This window comes from Paroedura picta, chromosome 16, assembly GCF_049243985.1.
Source record: "Paroedura picta isolate Pp20150507F chromosome 16, Ppicta_v3.0, whole genome shotgun sequence".
Classification (NCBI taxonomy): Eukaryota; Metazoa; Chordata; class Lepidosauria; order Squamata; family Gekkonidae; genus Paroedura; species Paroedura picta.
The window spans coordinates 10,630,636-10,656,785 of NC_135384.1; the positions used below are offsets into that span (position 1 = coordinate 10,630,636).

The 26,150-nt window shown below is 40.7% G+C and overlaps 2 protein-coding genes across 2 annotated transcripts; both read left to right on the top strand.

Moving 5' to 3' along the window:
- The first annotated feature begins 11,394 nt into the window (after nucleotides 1-11,394).
- On the top strand, nucleotides 11,395-13,664 carry LOC143825181 (vomeronasal type-2 receptor 26-like). Its single transcript, XM_077313205.1, has 2 exons — nucleotides 11,395-11,593; nucleotides 12,763-13,664. Exons 1-2 carry the CDS (start codon nucleotides 11,395-11,397, stop codon nucleotides 13,662-13,664), a joined length of 1,101 nt encoding a protein of 366 aa, XP_077169320.1.
- A 3,087-nt stretch (nucleotides 13,665-16,751) lies between these two features.
- Nucleotides 16,752-24,073, top strand: LOC143825182 (vomeronasal type-2 receptor 26-like). The gene is made up of 6 exons (XM_077313207.1): nucleotides 16,752-16,840; nucleotides 17,488-17,779; nucleotides 17,878-18,486; nucleotides 20,890-21,117; nucleotides 21,468-21,594; nucleotides 23,160-24,073. The coding sequence occupies exons 1-6, from the start codon at nucleotides 16,752-16,754 to the stop codon at nucleotides 24,071-24,073; spliced, it is 2,259 nt and encodes a 752-aa protein (XP_077169322.1).
- The last annotated feature ends 2,077 nt before the right edge of the window (nucleotides 24,074-26,150 follow it).

The following is a 26,150-nucleotide window of genomic DNA, read 5'->3' on the forward strand; positions in this document are numbered from 1 at the left end:
CAAGAATAGAAGATTATTTTCACTTCCATATTATTGTAGCCAACTGTGGGTTGGGAAATTTCTGCAGATTGAGAATCCTAGACTTGAAAGGGTCCATACAGTCCATCCACCCCCTGTTCAATGTAGGATCAGCCTAAGGCATCCATGATAAGTATCTGCTTCAAGGCTGCCAGGGAAGGGGAGCTCACCACCACCTGAGGCAGTAGATTTAAGGTAAAGCCTGGGGACATTGTGGACATCCATGACCTTAGTGAAATACAATGCCATGAATTTCACCTTCAAAGCTTCCATATATCTCGGGGAAACCAATTTTACTTGTCTGGAGAACACTTACAAATCTCTCAATAGGATACGATACAAAAACGTTTATTGTACATAGCCAAAGGCAATATGGTATATATAAGAATAAAACAATATTTCTCCAATATTTTATTTATTTGTTTGTTTGTGTGTTTGTATGTTTGTTTGTTTATTTATTTGATTTTTAGTACATCTGTGTACATAAAATTATAATCAGGGGCTACTGGTTTACAATAAGGATAAAAAGTGGTGTATAAAGGTGAAGACTCCTGTAAAAATTCTTTGGCTCGTATCTTCCTGGCGGCCAAAGTGAAAAGGGCCACCCTATATGAGAAATAGGGGTCGACATCTGATAACAGATAGGTGATTTTGTCAGAATCCGAAGTGGAGTATGAGTTTGGTAATACTTGGCAAGGAATTTGCCCCTGGGTTCAGAGTACAGGGGACAAGAGAAAACATAGTGGGGCAGGTCCTCTACTGATGTATTTCCACATATGCACAGGCGTTGGGCTGTGGGTATTCGGAGATATCGCCCAGAGAGCATGGCCGGTGGCATCATTTCATACCGCAAAGATGTGAAGGCCATTCTAAGATTACGTGTTGTTATGTTTGCTAAATATGATGCTCTAGAGTGGTCTTTTTACATTGTTTTATACCATGGGGCTGATTGTGATAGCAGAATTGAAGAGTGATCAATCAGTGAATCAGCTTTGAGCACCCAATCACGTACATCAAAAATATTGGCTGATGTGTGCAGTAAGTCATCTGGTATGGTATAGCGTGAAAGGATGGAGCCTTTTCAGTCCTGGCCCCTACTTGGTGAAATGAGATCCTAGAGGAGCTGCGGGCCCTGCGGGAGCTTTCAGCATTCAACAGGGCCTGTAAGACAGAGCTCTTCCGCCAGGTCTTTAGTTGAGGCCGGCGCGCAATGGAAGATCTGTTTGACCCACCTCAGGATAAAGACATCGGTATTTGAATGGCGGACTTGGGGTTATCTGCTCTTCCTTGCTTTCTTTCATGGGGCCAGAATTGGGAATGCAATGGTTTTCCATATCTTGTTGTTTTATCTGATGTATTTTTGGTCTGTGGGTTTAAGGGGTATTTTATTGGAGTTTTTATACAGACATTTGTAAGCCACCATGAGCCACTTGAGAGTGGCGGGTAAGAAGTCTAAGAAATGAAATAAAAATAAATTTAAAAATCGGACTTTGTCCTGTCTTTGCTCAATTAAAAATTAGGGAGCTCTTCATCCCCACCTAATGGTTCAGGCTTATTTGTGCAAAAGATCAATAAATCATAGGTCCATATGAGGCTTGTACACAATTTGGGTGGCTCCACTATATTAACTGAACCTCTGAAGGAAGAGAGTGAAAAATATCCCCTTCCCTCACAAACAAAAATTAAATAGGAACCATTTCACTTTTCTGTCACTGAGAAGTAAGAGAGCATCTTCTGTGATCAACCACGAAATCTTTGCTGAGTATCATATGTTCATCAGGCCCAAAAGCCACATTTGATATGGGTGGTCAGATAGAAATGATTTAGGAAGGGCTGAAATTAAAATGTGACTGGTTGAAACAAAATGTCTAGAATTGCATATCCCCCCCAACCAAGAATTGCCAGACTCTGTTCTGCTACCAGAGGGAGACTGGTTGGATGGTGTCATTGGTGATGGTGTGACATCACTTCTGGGTTTTCTGAACATTCTCTCTAGAATTCAATGACCATTCTATGGTTTTCCACTCATTCACTGAAAAGCAAGGTGTCTCTTTAGAGTCTTCCAGGAAGTGACATCATAATGTTGTCAATGATGATTTTTCAAAATTTGGATTTCTGATCATATATGCCTGCTACAGGGGACAGGTTGATCCTTGCATACTTATAGACCAGAGAGGGGTGACAACCATTCAATCTGCATGTGAAACCCATAATGTGTTTCCACTGCATGCTGTACGCTCAACACAGGAAGAGCTGGATATACCCCTGTAGTGAGAAATACAAACTGATATGCAGGCAACATCAGGTACCATTAATACATAGAATCATAGAATCATAGAGTTGGAAGGGGCCATACAGGCCATCTAGTCCAACCCCCTGCTCAACGCAGGATCAGCCCTAAGCATCCTAAAGCATCCAAGAAAAGAGTGTATCCAACCTTTGCTTGAAGACTGCCAGTGAGGGGGAGCTCACCACCTCCTTATGCAGCCTATTCCACCGCTGAACTACTCTGAGATACACTATCTTTATGTTTAAACTTCGGGCCAATTTGTGTTTTCTAATACACTAGGTATGAAATATATGTTTGTTTCAAAATGAAAATGAGTCTCTCGACTTTATAAAACTGCAGAACGACTCAGTTATTCACTAGGCACATGGGAATGGACATATACACTCTACGGAAACTCTCCGCCTCATGTGACCAGGTGATTACTGTTTGTTCAGCTGGGATCTTTCCGATTTTGCCTTGGAGTAGAAATATAGTTCTACAATATCCATCATTCTTTTTCAGTTGGAGGGTTAGGTCCTAGCAATTGTAACACCTGATCTTATACATTATGCAGAACATGACAATATGCATCCTTCTTTTTGGGTTGTTGGATGGTCAAGGGCTTCCACTTAATTGTAACACTTTATTTTATGCATTATGCATAAAATGACATCATAGGATGTAGTGGCATCATCATTGACAGTTTAGCCTCCGGTAAAGTCATATCTCAACACAGAAGTTCAGTTTTCCATTGTCAGACATTGCCTTGGATCCCTCCCAGGACATGCTTGATTTACAATTCCTGACCAAGGGTCACTTGGGGAATTCAGAAGAACCAGAAGTTGCCTAAACAAGCCACAATTAATGGGTTTGATATCATCACAGATATTGCCTTAAATTATTAGAATTGCAGGTATACATATCAATTTAAATGGTGACAATTTGAACGGCCATCTGAGACCAAGGCCACCACCATAATTAGAAAGGCATGCCATAATTATTACAGTTCCTTCTTCTACTTGACAAAGCATTTCCTGCAGCTATTTTAAAAGAATTGTGCATAATACAATCCCCACCAATGAGCAGGGTTCTGATGCAAGGATAGTGGGGGTTCTGTCAATCTTCTGTATCAATATACGTAATATACATTTTTAAACAGAGGTAGTTTCAGACTTGCCCTGATCTGGATGTCCCTGACTAGAACAGACTCGTTAGTTCTGAGAAGGTCAGCAGAGTTGGCCTTTGTTAAAACCTAGATTGTAGACCACCCAAAAAGCCCGCAATTGCTCTGCAGAGGAAGGCACTGGTAGAACACCTCTGTTCTTCTCTTGACAACCAAGGGGGTTCTTGGAAGTTTGTGCAGCTTGACTGCACTGTCTACCACCATTGTCTTAGGCTGATGGCTTCACAAATGTTAACCCTTCAAAAGGTAGAGACGCATGGCATCTACAGGACCAAAAGCCATGTGAGCTGGAAGCTAAAGTTTAGAAGAAATTAGGTGAGACTGAGTGAACACGCAAGGAGGATTGAGCATCTGATCTCTTCTCTTTCCTCCTCTGTCTTTCACATCTACTTCATTTTGGAAAAAATGATCAGGACAGTTTACTCCCCAACTGTGGCATATTTTGTAATTTTGGAAGAGTGAGGAGAAACACTTTGCAACAGTTTGGCCTTCGTCAACACATCTGCTGCTTAGACACCAAAGGTTTGCTTTACAATTTACATTTTAGAAAGAGAATCAGGTTCAACCTTGGGTTTCGGATGCAGCTGTTTTAGAGTTAATCTGGAGAAAGGGATGAGAACAGGAGAGAGAATGGCAATCCTATTGCACAAAGTAATGAAGGTCAAGAAACCATTGCCAAAACTTTCTGTTCGTTTTTCCAAATAGGATAAATTAACACAAGCAATTAAATTAACTCTACTGATCAGTGAAAAGTAAGAACAAAACTGATACTGATAACCCACGGAGAAAATGAGAGAAAAGATGGTCACTGGGAAGTTGCTGCTGCTTTTATCACTGAGCCATGCAACATGCAAGAAGTATCCTGTCCAGTGCTCCACAGCAGCTGATCTTCTCCCCATTCCTCATGCATTTTATCAGCCAGGTGACCTGATTGTGGGTGAGATTGTTTCTCAAGTCATGTACTTATACAGCATCCCGTCATTTACCGAAGAGCCCACCAATTTATTCATTTCTGAACCTCTGTAAGTCTCACTTTCAAACTCTCTGTATCTTGTCTTTATTCAGCTATCAATGTGTAGGCTTAGAATTGAGCAAAGCAGCACCAAAGAGGTCAACAGGAGTTTGCGCACATTTGCTACTGAAAGCTCCCTTCGTGTGAGTTTTTTTTTTTAGAAAAAAAGGAAAAATTGGGTTTTGTCTTGTAGAACAAAATATGATCAATGTATGGCAGCAGAAAGAGCAGAGGGAAGTGGGACCGAAAGAAAGAGAAAGGGGGAAGTATGACTTTTCTATCCATGATCTGGGTTTGGCTTAGTAATGATTTGAAGGTTCATGTATAAAACTTCATTGAAGAGGAGGATTTTGGAGATGGATCTGAGGCCAGTGAAAGAGCTGACATCACCCTGGGGGTCAGAGAAGCTGATAGAGGTAATAGGAGTACTATATTAAAAGTAGTAGCCTAAAGGAAAAGAGACATTTGGATAATTCCTGTTGTGATGATGTAAAAATATCTACCAGAGGCAAGATATATCAGGATACAGTAATGCAGGTTAATGAGAGGTAGGGAATATGAAGGTCAAGAGAACTTTCAACCTCATCTCTAATTCTAATTATAGATCAGTGTCAAAGAATTACCAGCACAACTTGGCTTTAGTTTTTGCCCTAAAGGAGATCAACGAAAACACCAACCTCTTACCAAACATCACTTTGGGCTTTCGTATCTTCAATAGCTACTTCGATGCAAAGATGACCTATAAAGCTACCTTGAGCTTCCTTTCTTCACAGCACCAGTTTCTCCCCAATTTCAAGTGTGGGGCGTTGAACACTCTCATTGCAGTCACTGGAGGGCTGACTTCCCTAATATCTGCCCATATTGGCACCACACTCAGCATTTATAAAATACCACAGGTAGGCCATCCATTCAGAGCTATGGAAATTCCACTGCTTCAACATATGTTTCAATGGTATATTTCATTCTATCTGAACAAAAAAAATGTTTTTTCCTAGCTCACCTATGGATCATTTTCCCCAGTGCAAGGAAACCAGTTGCTGCTTCCTTCCATGTATCAGATGGTCCCCAATGAAGCCATTCAATATATGGGGGTTATCCGGCTATTTCACCACTTCAGATGGACTTGGATTGCACTCTTTGCTCAGGAAGATGACAATGGGGACAGATTCGTGGAGGTCTTGGTGCCAATGCTTTCTGAGAATGGCATCTGTGTTGACTTCACTGCAAGGTTACCAGCAAAGAATTATATTGCAAATGATGGAGATGACTTTTCAAGGCACGAAGAGTTTTTTGCTGCTTATTTTGACCACAAATCTAATGTGTGGTTTGTATATGGAGAAGACTCATCCATGTTAAGTTTGAGACTAGTGTTGCTTGTAGTTCCCTTCTTTTCATATCCTCCCATACATAAGGTATGGATAGTGACATGCCACTGGGACTTTGCATCAGTTCCTATCCAAAGGGTGTGGGATATAGAAACCTTCCATGGTGCCCTATCCTTTACAGTTCACTCCAATCAGCCACCAGGATTCAACAGATTCCTGCAGTCCATAAGTCCTTCCTGGGCCAAAGGAGATGGTTTTATCCAGGACTTCTGGGAGCAAGCATTCAGTTGTGCCCTGAAAATCTCCACTGTTCAAGGGGACAACAAGGAAATGTGCACTGGAGCAGAGAAGCTAGATTCTATTCCAGACATTTTGTTTGAGATGAGTATGACTGGCCACAGCTATAATGTCTACAATGCTGTCTATGCTGTGGCACATGCTTTGCATGCCATCTATGTATCCATATTTAAACGCAGAAAAATGGAAGAGAGGAGGATTCCAGAGTTCTATGATGTGCCACCATGGCTGGTAATTGCTTCTCAAATATTGCATATCACATAGATGCAAGTAGATTGCCATGTTGGTTTGAATACCAGAAATAAATTAGAATTCAGTAGGATCTTTAACACCAACGTTGATTTATTGCATGCACTCTAAAGATCATTCCTTGAATGAATCTTTGTTGGTCTTCAAGGTGCAATTGGACTCTAATATCGTATTACTTTTCAGAGGCACCTTGCTAATTCCTTAGCAAACTTCACTTGCTTATAGTTTAATCCTTTCACTTATTACTTCATCTTGAGTATTTCTTCATGTCTCTTTGAAATGATTTTCCTAATACATACCTCGTAAAAATACAGTATCATAGAAACAGCATCTACATGAATGATAGAGAGCAAGGGAACAGTTAATACATCAATATGCATGGAAACCTTGAACCAGAATAATTGTTCAGAGCCTGGCGCTACATGAGAAAAGAATCAATAACTGTCAACAAGAATGGCATATGGAAACTTATCAATAGCCTTCAGTCTTTCATTGAGGGCTTGCAGGACAGGCCATATTCAAGGTAGTAAAGCTTAGTCAGTTTGATGGAATATCATGTTCAGGTGTTTGGTAATCTACTATTTGGATAACCTTGGCTAATAACTGGGGGCTTTATAGGTAAGAAAAACAGCCCATTGTATTCTACTTCAATCCAACTCAGCCAGTGCAGATCCCTCTTATCCTCTATGTCTAGAGTCCCACTAACTTTTGGGGAGCAGAGGAAATATCTGGTCACTATATCTAGCCAACCTGCAATAAATCAAAATCTAGATAATCATGATCAAGTGAAGGCTCTACAGGCACGATGACACCTGGAGAATTCATCAAAATTGAGAAAGAGAATGATGAACTACAGAGTTCTAAGGCTTAATCCAGTTACACATCCAAGACAGGACACAAAATCCTTGAGGAGGACTGAAATCCAATTCTGAAAAGGCCAGATCTTTTGTTCCAAATTATCCCATCATCACTGAATTACAATTGTAATCCATAGATTGAAAATCATTTTTATAGCATTCAATGATCTTAGCTTCCCCACAATTTCACTCAGGTCACAGACAATGACCCTTTCCCAAGTTTGGTTAATATGTACCAGCCAGAATAATCTATTCATACTTGCTGCTATTATTACTGTTGTCATTGTCATTGTTATATTGCACAATTCAATAATGGGTTCAGGGCAAGTTACAAAAAATTAAGCAACCAATATAAAATGTATAAATTTATATAATGAAACAATCAATTAAAGGCTGGATAAAATTTAAAAATTATTTAAAATCTGTCTTCTAAGACTTTTTAAAAAACAATAATTATTAAAATTGTTTTTTAAATCGCCATCCCTTTCTAAATCAGCCAAAACCCTGGTGGGACACCTCTATCTTACAGGCCTTATGGGACATTAAAGGCCCTAATCTCACTTGGACGAGCATTCCATCTGGCTGATGGCAGGATTTTAAAAAACCCAGAAATGGTTGAGACCAGTTGTACCTCTCTGTGACAATTTATTTCTCTGGTAGCTGCATCATTTTCTTAGGAACATCAAGTTCAACAACAGTGCTGGAGACACTGTGTGTTTTAATGAAAATGGAGAACTGAATGTTGGTTTTGATGTTACAAACTGGGTAACATTCCCAAATGGCTCTTTTGCAAGAGTGAAAGTGGGAAGGCTGGATCCTCAGGCTACTCCAGGAAATGAGTTGACCCTTAATGATGATCAGATTGTGTGGCACAGAACCTTTAACCAGGTAAGACAGAGGGGAAGATTCTTGAGTGCATGGAGTGTAGAAGAACTTACACATCATCCATTTTAGGCCTGCCAAATCAATTCCAACTTATTAAATCAAGGAGGCCTCTAGATAGTTATAAACACATACATTTTTCTCTGGTGTGAAGATATTTGGCTTTTCCTGAGGTAATTATTGTCTCTGCTTCTGTTTATTTCTTTCAGATTCAGAGTTATTGTAAGTAAACTTTATGCCTAAATACTTGTAGTGATTGACCTGTTCTATATGTTTACCACTTATTATCCAGAGAAACTTATATCGGGTCTTTGTGAATACCATGATCTTCCTTTTTTCAAAGATTATTTTTAGTTGATTGTCACTACAGTAATCTCTCAATGACTGGAGATAGCATATAAGGTCAACTCGAATTCTAGATAACTGTGTCATCCATGTATAAAAGAAGTGGAGTGGGTCTTTTCCCAAGAATGGGGGGATGACCATTAACTTTGTCAAAATAGAAAAGTAAGTCACTTAAGAAAAGGTTAAATAACTGAGGGACAAGAATACAACCTTGTTTCACTCCTATGTTTATTTGGATTTTTGGTGTTAAATTTCCCTCAGCAGAATATTTGACTTGGCTGTGGTTGTTATGATGGAGCTGTTTGAATAGAAATAGTAGACGCTGGCCTATGTATAGATTGTCTAATTTTATCCAGAGTTTCTCTCTGGAAACTGAATCAAAGGCTGCTTTTAGATCAACAAAGGCAACAAATAATTTACCCCTCTTAGGTTTGACGTATTTCTGGCTTTAAAAAGCTAAAATAGTACAATGATCTAAGGTAGTGTATCCCTTCCTAAACCCTATTTGCTCTGGCCCTATGATGTAATTGTTGAATGTTCAGTTTAAAAGTTTAGTGGCTAGATATTTTGCAAAGAGCTTACCTACAGCTGACAATAAACTGATGGGGTGGTAGTTACTAGGAAGGTCAATTTTTCCTTTTTTATATATTGGGGTTATGCTAGAATTTAGCCATGAATCTCGTATCAGTCCTGTTTGGTTGACTTTTGTAAACAGATGTGCTAGCGGCACAGCCCACCAATCAGCATAATAAATAAACAAGTCTGGAGGAATCCCATCTGGACCAAGTGACTTGTGAGGTTTTAGAGATTTTATCAGGTCAGAAATCTCAGCAGGTTCAATGTTTGGCCAACAGGGAAAGGAAGAGGATTGTCCAATAGACAGTTGAGAGTCTAGTGAAGACGGTAATGTGAACAATGTGGAAAAATGGTCCATCCATTTGGAAGCTGGAATAAGTCATACAGTTTTATTTGACTTGTATGTTAAGGCATTGGTCACAATTCTCCAAAATATCCAGTTATCAGATGAATTTAGTGCTTTGTTTAATGATTCCCAGTTTCTGTTGTGGAACTCGGATTTTTTTTTTTAGAAACAAGAGACTGGTATTCAGCTTTAGCTCTGAGATAGTGGGATTGGTTATCAAGAGATCTTGATTTATGGAAGAGCATGCAATAGTGCCATGTAAGCCTTGACTTATTTCTTTCAATCAGAAACCATTGGCTTTTCTGTTTGAGGACAGAGGTTTTTCAAGGTTAAGAGGTATGATGGCGGTAAAGATCGTAAAGAGGGTTGACATGGTTTTGTATGATGCAAATCTCTGTCTATTTTGCACTTACCTATTTCCAGTAGTTTACCTCTGCTTCTGTCAAGAAGTAATTACAGTTTGTTCAGATTTAGGAAAGTTTCCAAACAAATGATGGAGGTCTTCGTCAACCAAGTCATCCTATAATGACGATGTGCTTTTATCTCCAATGTATCTTTGGGTTGCTCAGTTATGGTCAGTTCTATGGAGCTTGTTCTAGAGCCTGTCTGAAGTAAGTCTGATACTAAAAGGGGGGTTATGAGGCTATAACAAAATACAAAGCAAGGAAAATCCCCATCTCCTTCAGTCTCTCTGGGTGCTGTGAACTTTTGGTGAGATATTTCTGCAGCTTCTCCTTAATCAGTGGTATAACTATTAATGTAAAATTTCTTACCTTATTCCTAATATCAATTGAGTCAAAAATTTTCTGAACTCTAGAAGGTAGATTCTTATATTTTCAAACTAATATTATTTTAAAAAATTAGGACAGTTTCAGAAGCCAAAGAACCACAGAAAATTCAAAGCATTCAAAGGAGTGAAGACTCCAGTAATGGCTTCATTTAAAGTCACTTAATGCCTCTTGCGCATTAAGTCCATTAGTACCCTTAAGACAAATAAAGATTTATTCAAGGCGTGAGCTTTCAAGTGCACGCCCTCTACGTCTGACAAAGAGTGCTTGCACTTGAAAGCTCATGCCTTTAACAAATCTCTGTTGGTCTTAAACATGCTACTGGACTCTGATTTTATATGAATATTTTCCATAATCCCTTAGCCACTCCAAGGACCATTGGGGCCAAGCCAAGCAGAGGTCTGTGTGAACACAAAAGAGCCAGGCCTTCTAAGCCTAGCTCCTCCCTGCCTATAGCATGCCGGAAAATGCCTGACATCACTTTGCAGCATTTCAGGGCAAAAAGTGGCAATTTTTAAAAATAGAACATAATTTAACTTAATTTGTATTAGAACAAAACATCATATATATATATTATTTTCCTATTTATTCATTTACATGCCACCCTCCCTTGCAGCTCAGGGCAGTTTACAATGAATGCATTATGATAAAATACAAAGAAAGCTTGGAGAAGTTATAATATTTTTATCACTAGAACTTACGGTGTACCTTACACTGATCTCAATTTTAGACATCGTCATTCCTCATGGGGATCTGTCATTCCAGCTCCAGAACACATTTGTTACTCTTAAAGGTAAAGGTAAATGTATCCCCTGTGCAAGAACCGAGTCATGTCTGACCCTTGGGGTGACGCCCTCCAGCGTTTTCATGGCAGACTCAATACAGGGTGGTTTGCCAGTGCCTTCCCCAGTCATTACCGTTTACCCTCAGCAAGCTGGGTACTCATTTTACCAACCTCGGAAGGATGGAAGGCTGAGTCAACCTTGAGCCGGCTGCTGGGATTGAACTCCCAGCCTCATGGGCAAAGCTTTCAGACGGCTGCCTTACCACTCTGCGCCACAAGAGGCTCTATTGTTACTCTTAGGGGATAACATTCCCTTCTGGCGGCTGACATTTCAGGCCCAGAACACTATAATTGCTGCTGTATCAAGATTTGATCACTCATGCAATTCTCTTTTCTGATAATTGTCAAGAAAGTGCTCTGAACATCCTCTTTACAACGAGAACTCTGTATCTAGTGTTCAAGCATGATGAGACTAGCATTTATTCTCAGTGAATATGTACATGTTATACTAATGATCCTTTCGTATCATGGCCAGGTGGTGCCCCTTTCTATCTGCAATGAACATTGTCCTCCTGGCTATAGCAAGGAAAAGAAGGAAGGGGAGAAGTTTTGCTGCTATGATTGTGCTCCGTGTCCAGAAGGAACCATTGCGCAGGATGAGGGTAGGAAGCATAACACGTGGAGATATTCTTTATAAGAGTATGTTCCATAAAATAGGTATAATGAGAAGTTGTATATCTCTGTGATATTGAAGGAATGGGAATGCCAGTCAGACACACTTTTTCCTCCTTGAACAATGAGATTGTCGTGTTTTTTTCAAGAATTCAGAAGTGCTCGTGGGGCATGGGCATGTTATAACCTATGGTATTGATCTTTTCCTCTTTCCCAAAGTTGGATAGCTGTGCTGATCATAAGACTCCAAACAGCAGTAGTCAGTCAGGTGTTTGTATCCTGAAGCTTTATATTTGGATGTGTGCTTCCAGACTGTATATACAGGGAGGGAAATGGGCAACACGTGGGTTTTCATCTTTGGTACATGAGAACTTAAATCCTAAAAGATGAATGTTTTGTGTAGCAAGCACAAAGAGTGCTGTGTGACCGATCCTCCCCAATTGCAATCCTCTGTCCTTGACCCTAGAGAAAGGAGGTAATTCATTGAAAGACAGTTTCTTATATTTCCCTGGCGATGAGTAAGAACCTCATGTTCTTCTTTGTCAAATGCTGGTGAGGTCAAGCACACCACCCACACTGACCTGCCTTGGTTCTTCAGTAATGGCAGACCATCCATAAGGGTGAAAAGATTGTTGATGAAGGACTGAGAATCCTGGGGAACAAGCTCCTTGAGTGTAATTGTTTCACTAGGTCTTCGTTAAACACACTAGGTCCAACTTTAACACTTCAAAATAGGTTTGTAGAGTTAAGGTCTTATTGTTGACAGCCATACATGCATGCATAAATTGTAGCTGATAGACACCATGTTGTATAACACCATGTTGCGGCCTCACATACTCTGTTTCTTGGGATGGGATGGAGTTTATAAAGGCAGTTCCTAGTGTATACCCACCTCTTGTCAAGTGTATTAATGTATAGCCTGGAAATCTCTTAAACATCTTCATTATGCTATGTCCTAATATATTGTGCAACCTCAGCCCAAAGGTGTGAAATGGTCATTCCCATTTCATTGTATCAGAAGAAGTATGCATGCACACAAAAGATTATACCTAGAATACAATATTGCCATTCAACTAAAATTGTGTTATATAACAGATGTTATATAATACTATTCTTAGTTAATGATCAATTTTACGAAATATTCAATCTTCTTTTTCAGACATGGTTGCCTGTATGAAATGTCCACTAGATCAGCATGCCAACAACAAGAAAAAGGAATGCATCCCCAAGGTCTTCAGTTTCCTGTCCTACAAAGAAATATTAGGGATAGGCTTAGCTTTGTTGTCTATTTTTTTCTCTGTGATCACAGCTTTGGTGCTTGGGATTTTCATAAAGCACAAGGAGACTCCCATCGTCAAAGCCAACAATCGGAGTCTCACCTACATTCTCCTGATCTCCCTTCTTCTCTGCTTCCTCTGCTCCTTGCTCTTCATTGGAAGACCTTCCCAAGTGACCTGCCTTCTCCAACAAACTGCTTTTGGCATTGTCTTCTCTGTGGCCCTGTCCAGTGTGTTGGCCAAAACCATCACTGTTGTTTTGGCCTTCATGGCTACCAAACCAGGATCCAGGATAAGAAGATGGTTTGGAAACAGAATGGCAACTTCTGTGGTCCTTTTCTGCTCCTCTATCCAAGCCGGCATTTGCACTCTTTGGCTAAGTACTTCCCCTCCGTTCCATGACATGGACATGCATTCAACTCCAGGGGAAATCATATTGCAGTGTAACGAGGGCTCTGCTACCATGTTTTACTCTGTCTTGGGCTATATGGGCCTCCTGGCCACTGCCAGCTTCACCATGGCTTTCTTTGCTAGGAAGTTACCGGACAGTTTCAATGAAGCCAAGTTCCTCACCTTCAGCATGTTGGTCTTTTGCAGTGTTTGGGTGTCCTTTCTTCCAACCTACCTGAGCACCAAAGGGAAATTCATGGTGGCTGTGGAGATCTTTTCCATCTTGGCCTCCAGTGCCGGCTTGCTGGGCTGTATCTTTACCCCTAAATGCTATATCATTGTTCTGAGGCCAGAGCTAAACACCAGAGATCAATTAATAAGGAGAATAAAGTGACAAGAATAGAAGATTATTTTTAATTTCATAATACAGTAGCCACCTCTGGGTTGGGATATTTAAGAGATCAATTAATAAGGTGAAAATTATTTTCACTTTTATAGTATGGTAGCTACCTCTGGGTTGGGAAATTCCTACAGATTTAGAATCCTAGACATGGAAAGGGATCATACAGACCAATTAGTCCACCACCTGTTCAATGTAGTATCAACCTAAAACATCCATGATAAGTATCGGTTTGAAGGCTGCCAGGGAAGGGGAGCTCACCACCTCCTGAGGCAGTAGATTTAAGGTAAAGCCTGGGTATTGGGTGGTTTGTGGAAACTCATGACATTACTGAGGTACATCGCCAGGAATTCCACCTTCAAATCTGCCATTTCCCCCATGGGAACAAATTTTTCTTGTCTTGAGAACAGTTACAAATTAGGGAGATTTTCCGCCCCCACTTCCAGGCTGACAACCCTATTTCAGGCTTATTTGTGCAAAAGCTCAAGAAATCATAGGTCCATATGAGACTTGTAAAAACTGGCATGGATACATTTTATTACCTGAGTGGAGTGGTTCAGTATCATGGAAAATATCCCCTGCTGTTGCTGAGAAGTAAGAGAGCAACGTTTTCAATCACCCACTAAATCTTTCCTCTGTATCATAAGTTCTTCAGGACCAAAAACCACATGAGATTTGGGTGATCAGGGAGATTTACAATTTAGAAAAGATTGAATTCAAAATGTGACTGGTTGCCAGACTCAGTTCTGTTACCAGAGGGTCATTGGTGATGGCTGCTAATGACATTGTGACATCATTCAGGGGTTTCTGGACATGAGATCCTTTCTCTCTGGTAACCAGTGACCATACTGTGGTTGTATCTATGAGTTTCCAGTGATTCATTGTGAAGCAAGTTGTCTCTTTAGAGCCTTCCCCAGAGTGACATCACAATGTTGTCAATGATGATTTTTCAAAACTTCGATTTCTGATCATATATGCCTAATATATGGGAAAGGTAGATCCTTGTATACGTACAGACCAGAGAGACGTGACAACCATCCGCTATGCGTGAAAAACCAATAGTGTAATGTGTTTCCACTCCATGCTGTATACTCAACGCAGGAAGAGCCGGATATAATCTTCCAGCTAGAAATACAAACTGATATGCAGGAAACTTCTGGTACAATTAATACAATACCTTTATGTTTAAACTTTGGGTCACTTTGTGTTTTCTGATCCTTTAGGCTTGAAATACATGTTTGTTTCAAAATTAAAATGAACCTGGCACCTATATAAAACAACAGACTGACTCAGTTATTCAATACGCAAATGAGAATGGACATATATGCTCTACGGAAATGCTCCACCTCATGTAACTGGGGGGAGTGTTGTTTGTTTGGTTGGAATCTTTCCTATTTTGTCTTGGAGTAGAAATGTAGTTCCACGGACAATATGTATCATTCTTTTTCAGCTGTTGGAGGGTTAAGGGCTCCCACTTAATTATAACACCTGATTTTATGGATTTTGCAGAATATGACATCATAGGATGTAGCGGCATCATCACTGACAGTTTAGCCTCCGGTAAAGTCATATCTCAAGTTTAACACAGAAGTTTAGCTTTCCATTGTCAGTCATTGGCTTTGATCCCTCCCAGGACCTGCTTCATTTACAATTCCTGACCAAGGGTCACTTGGGGAACTCAGAAGAACCAGAAGCTGCCTAAACATGCCACAATGAATGGGTTTGACATCATCCCAGGTTTTCCCTTAAATTATTACTATTGCAGGCATACATATCAATTTAAATTGTGACAATTTCAATGGCCATCTGAGACCAAGGCCACCACCATAATTAGGAAGGCATGCTACAGTCATTACAGTTCTATCTCCTGCTTGACAAAACATTGCCAGCGGCTATTTAAAAAAATCGTGCATATTAAAATCCACATCAATGAGCAGGTTTCCAATGCAAGGATAGAGGGGGTTCTGTCAATCTTCTATATCATGATTATACGTGATATACGTTTATAAGTAGAGGTAGTTTCCCACTTGCCCTGATCTGGATGATAAGAACAGTCTCGTTAATTCTGAGAAGCTCAAAAGAGTTACTCCTTTGTTGGCTTTTGCTACTGCTTGGATTGTATGCCACTCAGAAAGTCCACAATTGCTCTGCAGAGGAAGGCAATGGTACAACACCTCTGTTCTTGTCCTGAAAACCAAGGAGGGTTCTCGGAAGTTTGTGCAGCTCAATTGCACTCTCTACCACCATTGTCTTAGGCTGATGGCCTCACAGATGTTAACCGTTAAAATGTTCAGAGACATGGAAGCTCAAGTGTAGAAGAAACTAGGTGAGACTGAGTACAGACACGATCTCTTCTCTTTCCTCCTCTGCCTTTCACATCGACTTCATTTTGGGAAAAAAAGGATCATGACAGTTTACCCTCCAACTGTGGCGTATTTTGTAATTTTGGAAGAGTGAGGAGAAACACTTTGCATCATTTTGGCCTTCGTCAACTCATCTGCTGCATAGACCACCAAAGGTTTGCTTTACAATGTGCATTTTAGAAAGAGAATCAGGTTCAACCTTGAGTTTGGGATGCAGCTGTTTTAGAGTAATTCTGGACAAAGGGATGAGAACAGGAGAGAGAATGTCAGTCTTATTGTACAAAGTAATAGAGGTCAAGGGACAGAGACAATCAACCACTACCTGAATGTTCTGTTCGTATTTCCAAATAGGTTAAATGAATTCAAGCAAAGTCATATATACATCTACTGATCCAGGAAAAGTCAGAACAAAACTCATATTGATAAACCAGGGAGAAAATAAAGGAAAAGATGTTCACACAGAAGTTGCTGCTGCTTTTATTCCTGTGCCATGCCACATGCAAGAAGTATCCATGCCAGGGCTCCACAGCAATTGATCTTCTCCCGATTCCACATGCATTTTATCAGCCAGGTGACCTGATTGTGGGTGCAATTGTTTCCCAAGTCATGTACTTATACAGCATCCCTTCATTTACTGGAGAGCCCACCAATCTGGTCATTGCAGAACCTCTGTAAGTCTCACTTTCAAACTCTCTTTTCTTTATTTTGCTAACTACCAATGTGTAAGCTTAGGTTTCAGCAAAGAAGCACCAAAGAAGCCAACAAGAGTTTGAACATATCTGCTATTGAAAGCTCCCTTTGTGTACGGTGAGTTTTTTCTAAAGAAGGTCAAAATTACATATTTTCTTGTAGAATAAAATCTCTAATATGATAAATGGAGGGCAGCAGAAAGAGCAGAGGGGGGTCGAACTGAAAGAAGGAGCAAGGGGGAAGGATCAGTTCTATCAGTGATCTGGGTTTGGCTTAGACCGTTTACGCACTGAGGGTTTCATGCCAGGCTGCAGGTTGGAGTTTTAGTCTTGGCATGTTGTCCCACCTCTTCCTGTCCCACAGAGGGGAGCATTTGGCCCGGTGCACTTCATCTGCCCCTATTTCTGCTCCTGCACAGGAGCTTGGGCAGTGGAGTTCCCAGTGCATAAACAGTCCTGTTCATGATTTGAAGGGTCATGTCTAAATCTTCACAGAAGAGGAGGATTTTGGAGATAGATCTGAAGCAAGTGAAAGAGCTTACATCACTCTGGGGGGGGGGGGGGTCAGAGAAGCAGAGCCAATAGGAGCACGATATTATGAGTGGCACCTATATTAAGAGAGACAGTGGGATGGTTCCTGTTGTGACAGTGTAAAAATATCCACCAGAGACAGGATACGTCAGGATACAGTAATGCAGGTTATTGAGAGGTAGGGAATATGAAGGTCAAGAAGGCTTTTTACCTAATTTATAACTCTCATTGTAGGTCAGTGTCAAAGAATTACCAGCACAACTTGGCTTTGGTTTTTGCCCTAAAGGAGATCAATGAAGACCCCAACCTCTTACCGAACATCACTTTGGGCTTTCATATCTTCAATAGCTACTTTGATGCAAAGATGACCTATAAAGCTACCTTGAGCTTGCTGTCTTCAAAGCACCAGTTTTTCCCCAATTTCAAGTGTGGGGCATTGAACACTCTAATTGCAGTTATTGGAGGACTGACTTCACAAATATCTGCCCATATTGGCACCACACTCAGCATTTATAAAATCCCACAGGTAGGCCATCCATTCAGAGCTATGGAAATTTCACTGCTTTGACATATGTTTCAATGGTATATATCAATCTATCTGAACAAAAAATATACTTTTTCTAGTTCACTTACGGATCATTTTCCCCAATGCAAGGAAACCAGTTGCTGCTTCCTTCCATGTATCAAATGGTCCCCAATGAAGCCACCCAATACATGGGAGTCGTCCGGCTCTTTCACCACTTCAGATGGACGTGGATTGCACTCTTTGCTCAAGAAGATGACTGTGGGGATAGGTTCATGGAGGTCTTGGTGCCAATGCTCTCTGAGAATGGCATCTGTGTTGACTTCACTGCAAGGTTACCAGTACAGAAATATGTTGCAAATGATGGGGATGACTTTTCAAGGCACGAAGAGTTTTTTGCTGATTATTTTGACAACAAAGCTAATGTGTGGTTTGTATATGGAGAAGACTCTTCCATGTTAAGTTTGAGAATATTGTTGCTTGTTGCTCCCTTCTTTTCATATCCTCCTGTGCATAAGGTGTGGATTGTGACATGCCACTGGGACTTTGCATCAGTGTCTGTCCAAAGGGAGTGGAATGTAGAAACCTTCCATGGTGCCCTGTCCTTTGCAGTTCACTCCAATCAGCCACCAGGATTCAACAGGTTCCTACAGTCTGTAAGTCCTTCCTTGGCAAAAGGAGACGGTTTTATCCAGGACTTCTGGGAGCAGGTATTCAGTTGCGCCCTGAAATTGTCCACCATTCATGGGGACAACAAGGAAATGTGCACTGGAGAGGAGATGCTAGATTCTATTCCATTCATTTTGTTTGAGATGAGCATGACAGGCCACAGCTATAATGTCTACAATGCTGTCTATGCTGTGGCACATGCTTTGCATACCATCTATGTATCCATATTTAAGCATAGAAGAATGGATGAAGGGAAGATTCTAGAGTTCTATGATGTGCAACCATGGCAGGTAATTGCTTCTGAAATTCTGCATTTCTAATAGATTCAAGTAGATTGCTGTGTTGGCAAGAAAATTAGAGTTTAGTATCCTCTTTAAGATCAATGTTGGTTTGTTCAAGGCATGAGCTTTCAAGTGCTGTAAACATTCACAAAAGCATTGGGAAAATAAAAGTGTCAAGGTTAGTCATTGTGGCAGACACTTTCCAAGTTGTGGAAAGAGAGAATAAAAATAGAAGTGTCAAGCACCTAGTCTCTTTAAATTATTTCTCCCCACAATTGGGATAATGTCTGCCATTAATTACTATCCTTCACACTTTATTTCTCCAATTTTTTTTGTGAACTACAACTAAACCCAAAGGACTGATTCACTTTTTTAGCAAATTGTTTTCTTTTTGCATAATTTGGATGTTACAACACAGTTTACGAATTTGCCACTAATTTCTTTTTGTCTTATGTCTTTATTATTATGAACCTTGTTCCATTTTATCTGAAGAATTGTGCATGCACTCGAAAGCTCCCATCATGAATGAATTTTTGTTAGTCTTTAAGGTGCTCTTGGAATCTGATTTTGTATTAAAGGCAAATTACTATTTCAACAGCAGACTTCACTTGATTATAATTTTATTATTTCACTTTGCATATTTCTTCATGTACATTTGAAATGATTTTCCTAATACATACCTTGTAAACATATAGTAGCAGACAAACAGATAATCCCCAGGGAGGGTGGTATTTCTTTATGTCTATTTAAAATGATTTTCCTAATACATACCTGATAAACATATAGCAGCATAGAAAGAGAGTGCAAAAAAATAGTCAACATATCAATATGCTTAAAACCTTTAACCTGAATAATTATTCAGCGCTGGCCAACTGTTAAAGCTGCATGCCTATTCAATAGTAAAATCAAATTCCTGCAATCATTAAAACATCAGTATTGAATCCAAAAAAAGCTTTTCTTCATTGTGCAGGATAAATCCATTAAAAACAGCCTATCAGGAAAAGCTTTTAACTGAGAGAATGAGACAAGGAGTGTCTCTTTAGCTACTTTCTAAAAGATTGGAATTATTTCCCCAAGACTGTTTCTCCTCACTGGAATGCCAGAGCCTGGCGCTACATGAGAAAAGAACCAATAACTGGGTCCCCCCCCCTTTAATTTTCCATTAAGGGCTTGGAGATCTGGCCACATTCAGGCCATTACTCTTTTACAAGAGCCAAGGTAGGAAGTCTGGGTCAGGTTGATGGAATATCATGTTCAGATGTTTGGTAATCTACTGTTTGGATAACCTAGTCTTAGTTAACTGGGTGCTCTATAGGTAAGAAAAAACAGTCCATTGTATTCTACTTCAGTCAAACTCAGCCAATGCAGATCCCTCTTATCCTCTATGTCTAGTGTCCCATTAGCTTTTGGGAGCAGAGAAAATATCTGGCCACTATATCTAGCCAACCTGCAAAAAATCAAAGTCTAGACAATCATGACCAAGTGAACCCTCAACATCAGGAGAATTCATCAAAACTGATAAAGAGAATGATGAATTACGGACTTCTAAGGCTTAATGCAGTTAGACATAAGATAGGAGAAAAAGTCCTAGGGGAGGACTGAATTCTAAAAAGGCCAAATCCTTTGGTACAAATTATCTGATCCTCACTGAATTACCTTTGTAATCAATAGATTGAAAATCATTTTTAATGACATTCAATTATCTTAGATTCCCCACAATTTCACTCAGGTCACAGACAATTACCCTTTCCCTGATTTGGTTAAGATGTACTAGTCGGAATAATCTATTCATACTTGTCCATCTTTGCTGCTGCTGCTGCGGCTGGTGATACTACTACTATTATTTAAAATTATTTAAACTCTGGCCTCCAAAATTTAAAAGATTTTAAATAACAATAATTATTAAAATTATTTTTAAAATCACCTTCCCTTTCTAAATCCATGCTGGATGGATGTCAATTAATTGGATGGGTTCTCAAGTGTCTACTTGATTGCCTCAACCAAAACCCTGGTGGGAAACCTCTGTCTTACAGGCATTATAGGACATTACAGGCCCTCATCTCACTTGGAAGAACATTCCATCTGGTTGGGGGCAGGGTCAAAAAGCCCTAGGCATGGTTGGGCCCAGTTGTACCTCTCTGTGACTATTTTGTACTCTGGTAGCTGCATCATTTTCTTAGGAACATCAAGTTCAATAACACTGCTGGAGACACTGTGAGTTTTGATGAAAATGGAGAACTGAATGTTGGTTTTGATGTTACAAACTGGGTAACATTCCCCAATGGCTCGTTTGCAAGAGTGAAAGTGGGAAGGCTGGATCCTCAGGCTCCTCCAGGCGATGAGCTGACCCTTCATGATGATCAGATTGTGTGGCACAGAACCTTTAACCAGGTAAGACAAAGGGGCAGATTCTTGAGTGCATGAAGAAGAATTTACACATCATCCATTTTCGGCCTGCCAATTCAATTCCAAGCTATTAGATAAAGGAGGCCCTCTAGGTAGTTATAAACACATACATTTTTCTCTGGTGAAAAGATTGTTGACTTTTTTCCTGAGGTGATTGTTGTTACTGCTGCTTATTTCTTTCCATCAGACTTTGGTCTACTTTTCTCTGGGAAACATTGACATTTCTGTTTGAGGACAGAGGCTTTCCGAGATTAGGAGTTTTGACGAGATGGTGGTAAAGATCGTAAAGAGGGTTGATGCACATGTTACTAATGATCCTTTTGTGTTATGGCCAGCTGGTGCCCCTTTCTGTCTGCAATGAACGTTGTCCTCCTGGCTATAGCAAGAAAAAGAAGGAAGGAGAGAAGTTTTGCTGCTATGATTGTGCTCCGTGTCCAGAAGAGACCATTGCGCAGGATGATGGTAGGAAGCATAACACATGAAGATACCCTTCAAAAGAGTATGTTCCACAAAATGGTTATAATGAGAAGTTGAACAGCTCTGTGATATTGAAGGAATGGGAAAGCCAGTCAGCCAAACTTTCTCCTCCTTGAACAATAAGATTATCATGTTTTCGGTACATGAGGACTTAAATCCTAAAAGAATGTTTTGTGTAGCATGCACAATGATAGTGCTGTTAGTGAGACTGTGATATATCCTCTCAATCTCCACTCTAGAAAGTCTCCCTATCTCAAGAGATGGTGTGACTCTCCGTGAAGATTGTAGGTGGTCACCTGTAAGTGACATCATGCCATCTGTGATTTTCTTAGAAGCTGGAAAATCCTAAATAATCCATCTTAATACTTCATGTCATCAGAGGAAGTAGTTTTGCTGCAATCATAATGCCTATATAACAAATGTATTCATATAGGGCTTGGGCTCCTTAACTCATCTGTGTTACTTGATCAAAGAGTTCTCTGGGGAACAGAGAAGGGCCAAGACCATGTAAGGCCTTAAGTGCTGAGGCCAAATCCTTGAGCCAGAGCCAGAATTAAAAGGGAAGCCAGTGCTGTTGCCACAACATTGGCATTATCTGGGCCCTCCACGGAGTCCATGTGAGAACCCTGGTAGCTGCATTTCATTTCTGAAGCAAAAACTAGCATATGCCAGCATATGGAAAAATACAGTAATCAAGTCTGGAGATGACACCTAAATGGATCACAGTGGTTCAGTATTCCAGGGTCAGATGGGGCAACGGTAGCACATCTAGGTGTAGATGAAAAACCTAGGCTACTTTAGTGACTTAAACCTCCATTGCTAAGGATGCATGAAATATCCCTCCCAGAATCCTGGCCAACTAAGATGTTGTGAGCCTGAAAAGATGAAGCACTGAGAATCCTGTGGAATAAGCTCCTTGAGGGTGAATGTTTCACTCTCTTTTAACCAGGTCTTTGTTACACACACTAGGTCCACCTTTGTAGAGTTGAGGTTTTATTGTTGATGGCCATACATACATACATAAATTCTAGTATCTATGGAGTTGATGGTCATGGTGTTGTGTAACACCATGTTGCAGCTTCACACACTGTGTTTCTTGGGATGGGACAGAGTGTATATAGGCAGTTCCTAATGTGTAACCACCTCTTAACAAGTGTATTACTGTATAGCCTGGGAATCTGTTAAATATCTTCATTATGCTGTGTAATAATTTATTGTGCAACCTCAGCCCAACGGTGTGAAATGGTCATTCCCATTTCACTGTATCAGGAGAAGTATGCAGGCACACAAAAGATTATACCTGGAATAAAATGTGGTTTGTTTTTAAGATGACATTCAACTAAAGATTTTGTTATATTCCACATATATTAGAAATGGAGTTCTGAGATTATGCCAGTCAAAAGGTCACTTGGAAAATGCTTGAAAGAAATGAGATCTGAATGAAGGCCTTCATTGTTATGGGGGAAATTGTAATGAGTATTCTTTGATGTTATATAATAGCATTCTTAGTTACTGATCAAGTTTGTGAAATGCTCAATCTTCTTTTTCAGACATGGTTGCTTGTATGAAATGTCCACAAGATCAGCATGCCAACAAAAAGCAAGATCAATGCATCCCCAAAGACTTAAGTTTCCTGTCCTACAAAGAAATATTAGGAATCACCTTAGCTTTGTTGTCTATATCTTTCTCTGTGACCACAGCTTTGGTGCTTGGGATTTTCATAAAGTACCAGGAGACTCCCATCGTCAAAGCCAACAATCGTAGCCTCACCTACATTCTCCTCATCTCCCTTCTTCTCTGCTTTCTCTGCTCCTTGCTCTTCATTGGAAGAGCTTCCCAAGTGACCTGCCTTCTCCGACAAACTGCTTTTGGCATTGTTTTCTCGGTGGCCCTGTCCAGTGTGTTGGCCAAAACCATCACAGTTGTTTTGGCCTTCATGGCTACCAAACCAGGATCCAGGATAAGGAGATGGTTTGGAAACAGAATGGCAACTTCTGTGGTGCTTTTCTGCTCCTCTATCCAAGCAGGCATTTGCACTCTTTGGCTAAGTACTTCCCCTCCCTTCCATGACATGGACACGCATTCAATCGCAGGGGAAATCATATTGCAGTGTAACGAGGGCTCTGCTACCATGTTTTACTCTGTCTTGGGCTATATGGGCCTCCTGGCCACTGCCAGCTTCACCGTGGCTTTCTTTGCTAGGAAGTTACCGGACAGTTTCAATGAAGCCAAGTTCCTCACCTTCAGCATGTTGGTCTTTTGCAGTGTTTGGGTGTCCTTTCTTCCAACCTACCTGAGCACCAAAGGGAAATTCATGGTGGCTGTGGAGATCTTTTCCATCTTGGCCTCCAGTGCTGGCTTACTGGGTTGTATCTTTACCCCTAAATGCTACATCATTGTTCTGAGGCCAGAGCTAAACACCAGAGATCAATTAATAAGGAGAAAATTATTTTCACTTTCATAGTACAGTAGCCAACTCTGGTTTGGGAAATTCCTACATATTTAGAATGCTAGACCTGGAAAGGGACCATACAGACCACTTCGTCCACCCCCATTTCAATGTAGGATCACCCTAAAGCATCCATGATAAGTATCTGCTTGAAGGTTGCCAGGGAAGGGGAGTTCAACACCTCCTGAGGCAGTAGATTTAATGTAAAGCCTGGGTACAGAGTGGTTTGTGGACATGCATGACCTTAGTGAGGTACAATACCATTAATTCTACCTTCAAAGCAGCCATTGTCACCAGGTGAACTAATGTTTCTTGTCTGGAGAACAGTTACAAACCAGGGAGCTCTTCAGCTCTCAAAAAGAGGCTGGCAACCCTTTTTCAGGCTTATTTGTGCAAAAGCTCAAGAAATCATAGGTCTATATGAGACTTGTAAAAACTGACCATTTGGATGGTCAGGGAGTTAGGATTTAGGAAAGAGTGAATTCAAAAGGCTGCCAGACTCAGTTCTGTTACCAGAGGGCAACTAGTTAGACGGTGTCATTGGTGATGGCTGCTAATGACTTTGTGATATCATTTTGGGGTTTCCGGACATGAGATCCTTTCTCTCTAGTAATCAGTGACCATACTGTGGTTGTATCTATGAGTTTCCAATGGTTCATTGTGAAGCAAGTTGTCTCTTTAGAGCTTTCCCCGAAGTGACATCACAATGTTGTCATTGATGATTTTTCAAAATTTTGATTTCTGATCATATATGCCTAATATATGGGAAAGGTAGGTCCTTGTATGCGTACAGACCAGAGAGGCATGACAACCATCTGCTCTGCAGGCAAAACCCATAGTGTAATGTGTTTCTACTGCATGCTGTACACTCAGCAAAGTAAGAGCCGGATATAATCTTCCAGCTAGAAATACAAACTGATATGCAAGCAACACCTAGCACCATTAATACACTATCTTTATGTTTAAACTTTGGGTCACTTTGTGTTTTTTGATTCTCTAGGCTTGAAATATATGTTTGTTTCAAAATGAAAATGAACCTGGCAGCTTTATGAAACAGCAGAATGATTCAGTTATTCAATAGGCAAATGGGATTGGACATATTCACTCTACAAATAAATTCCACCTCATGTGACCGGGGGAGTGTTGTTTGTTTAGCTGGGATCTTTCCTATCTTGTCTTCAAGAAGAATTATAATTCCAAGGGCAATATGCATCATCCTTTTTCAGTTGTTGGAGGGTTAAGGGCAACTACTTAATTTTAACACCTTATTTTATGCACTAGGGTTCAATGCTCGATCGTTAGAGTGGGCTTTGAAAGGGGGGGCTCTGTGGAGGTGGCAGGCATGCTCTGCGAGGCCGTGGAAGAGTTCCCCAGAACCCTCCATGCCCCCCCATGATGCGTCATGGCTGCCCCCACCCCAGGGCACTAACATGTGTCCTGGGGGGGCTAGAGCGAGCCGCTCAGCACCGCCCCTGCTGGCTCTGTGGCCAACATGGAGGTCGCGCAATGCTCTCCTGGGGCTTGGAGTGTGCGCATGTCGGGTGGCGCTTTGCGCCTCCTAAATTGTGGGAACTGTAGCCAGTCGTGTGACGGGCATATCGGAAGGCACTGCGTGCCTTCCGATTGGCCCCTCACCCAGACCGGTCCCGACCACACTGCCCTTAGCAAATTATGAAGGAGGAACGATTATGCAGGAAATGACATCACAGCATGTAGCGGCATCATCACTGACAGTTTAGCCTCCGGTAAAGTCATATCTCAAGTTCAACACAGAAGTTCAGTTTTCCATTGTCAGACATTGGCTTTGATCCCTACCAGGACATGCTTCATTTACAATTCCTGACCAGAAAAACCAGAAGCTGCCTAAACAAGCCACAATGAATACGTTTCATATCATCACAGTTTTTCCCTTACAATTACAATTACAGGCATACATATCTATTTAAATTGTGACAATTTCAGTGGCCATCTGAGGCCAAGGCCACCACCGTAATTAGGAGGGCACGCCACAGTCATTACAGTTCTTTCTTCTGCTTGACAAATCATTTCCAGTGGCTATTTAAAAAAACTCGTGCACAATATAATCCCCGTC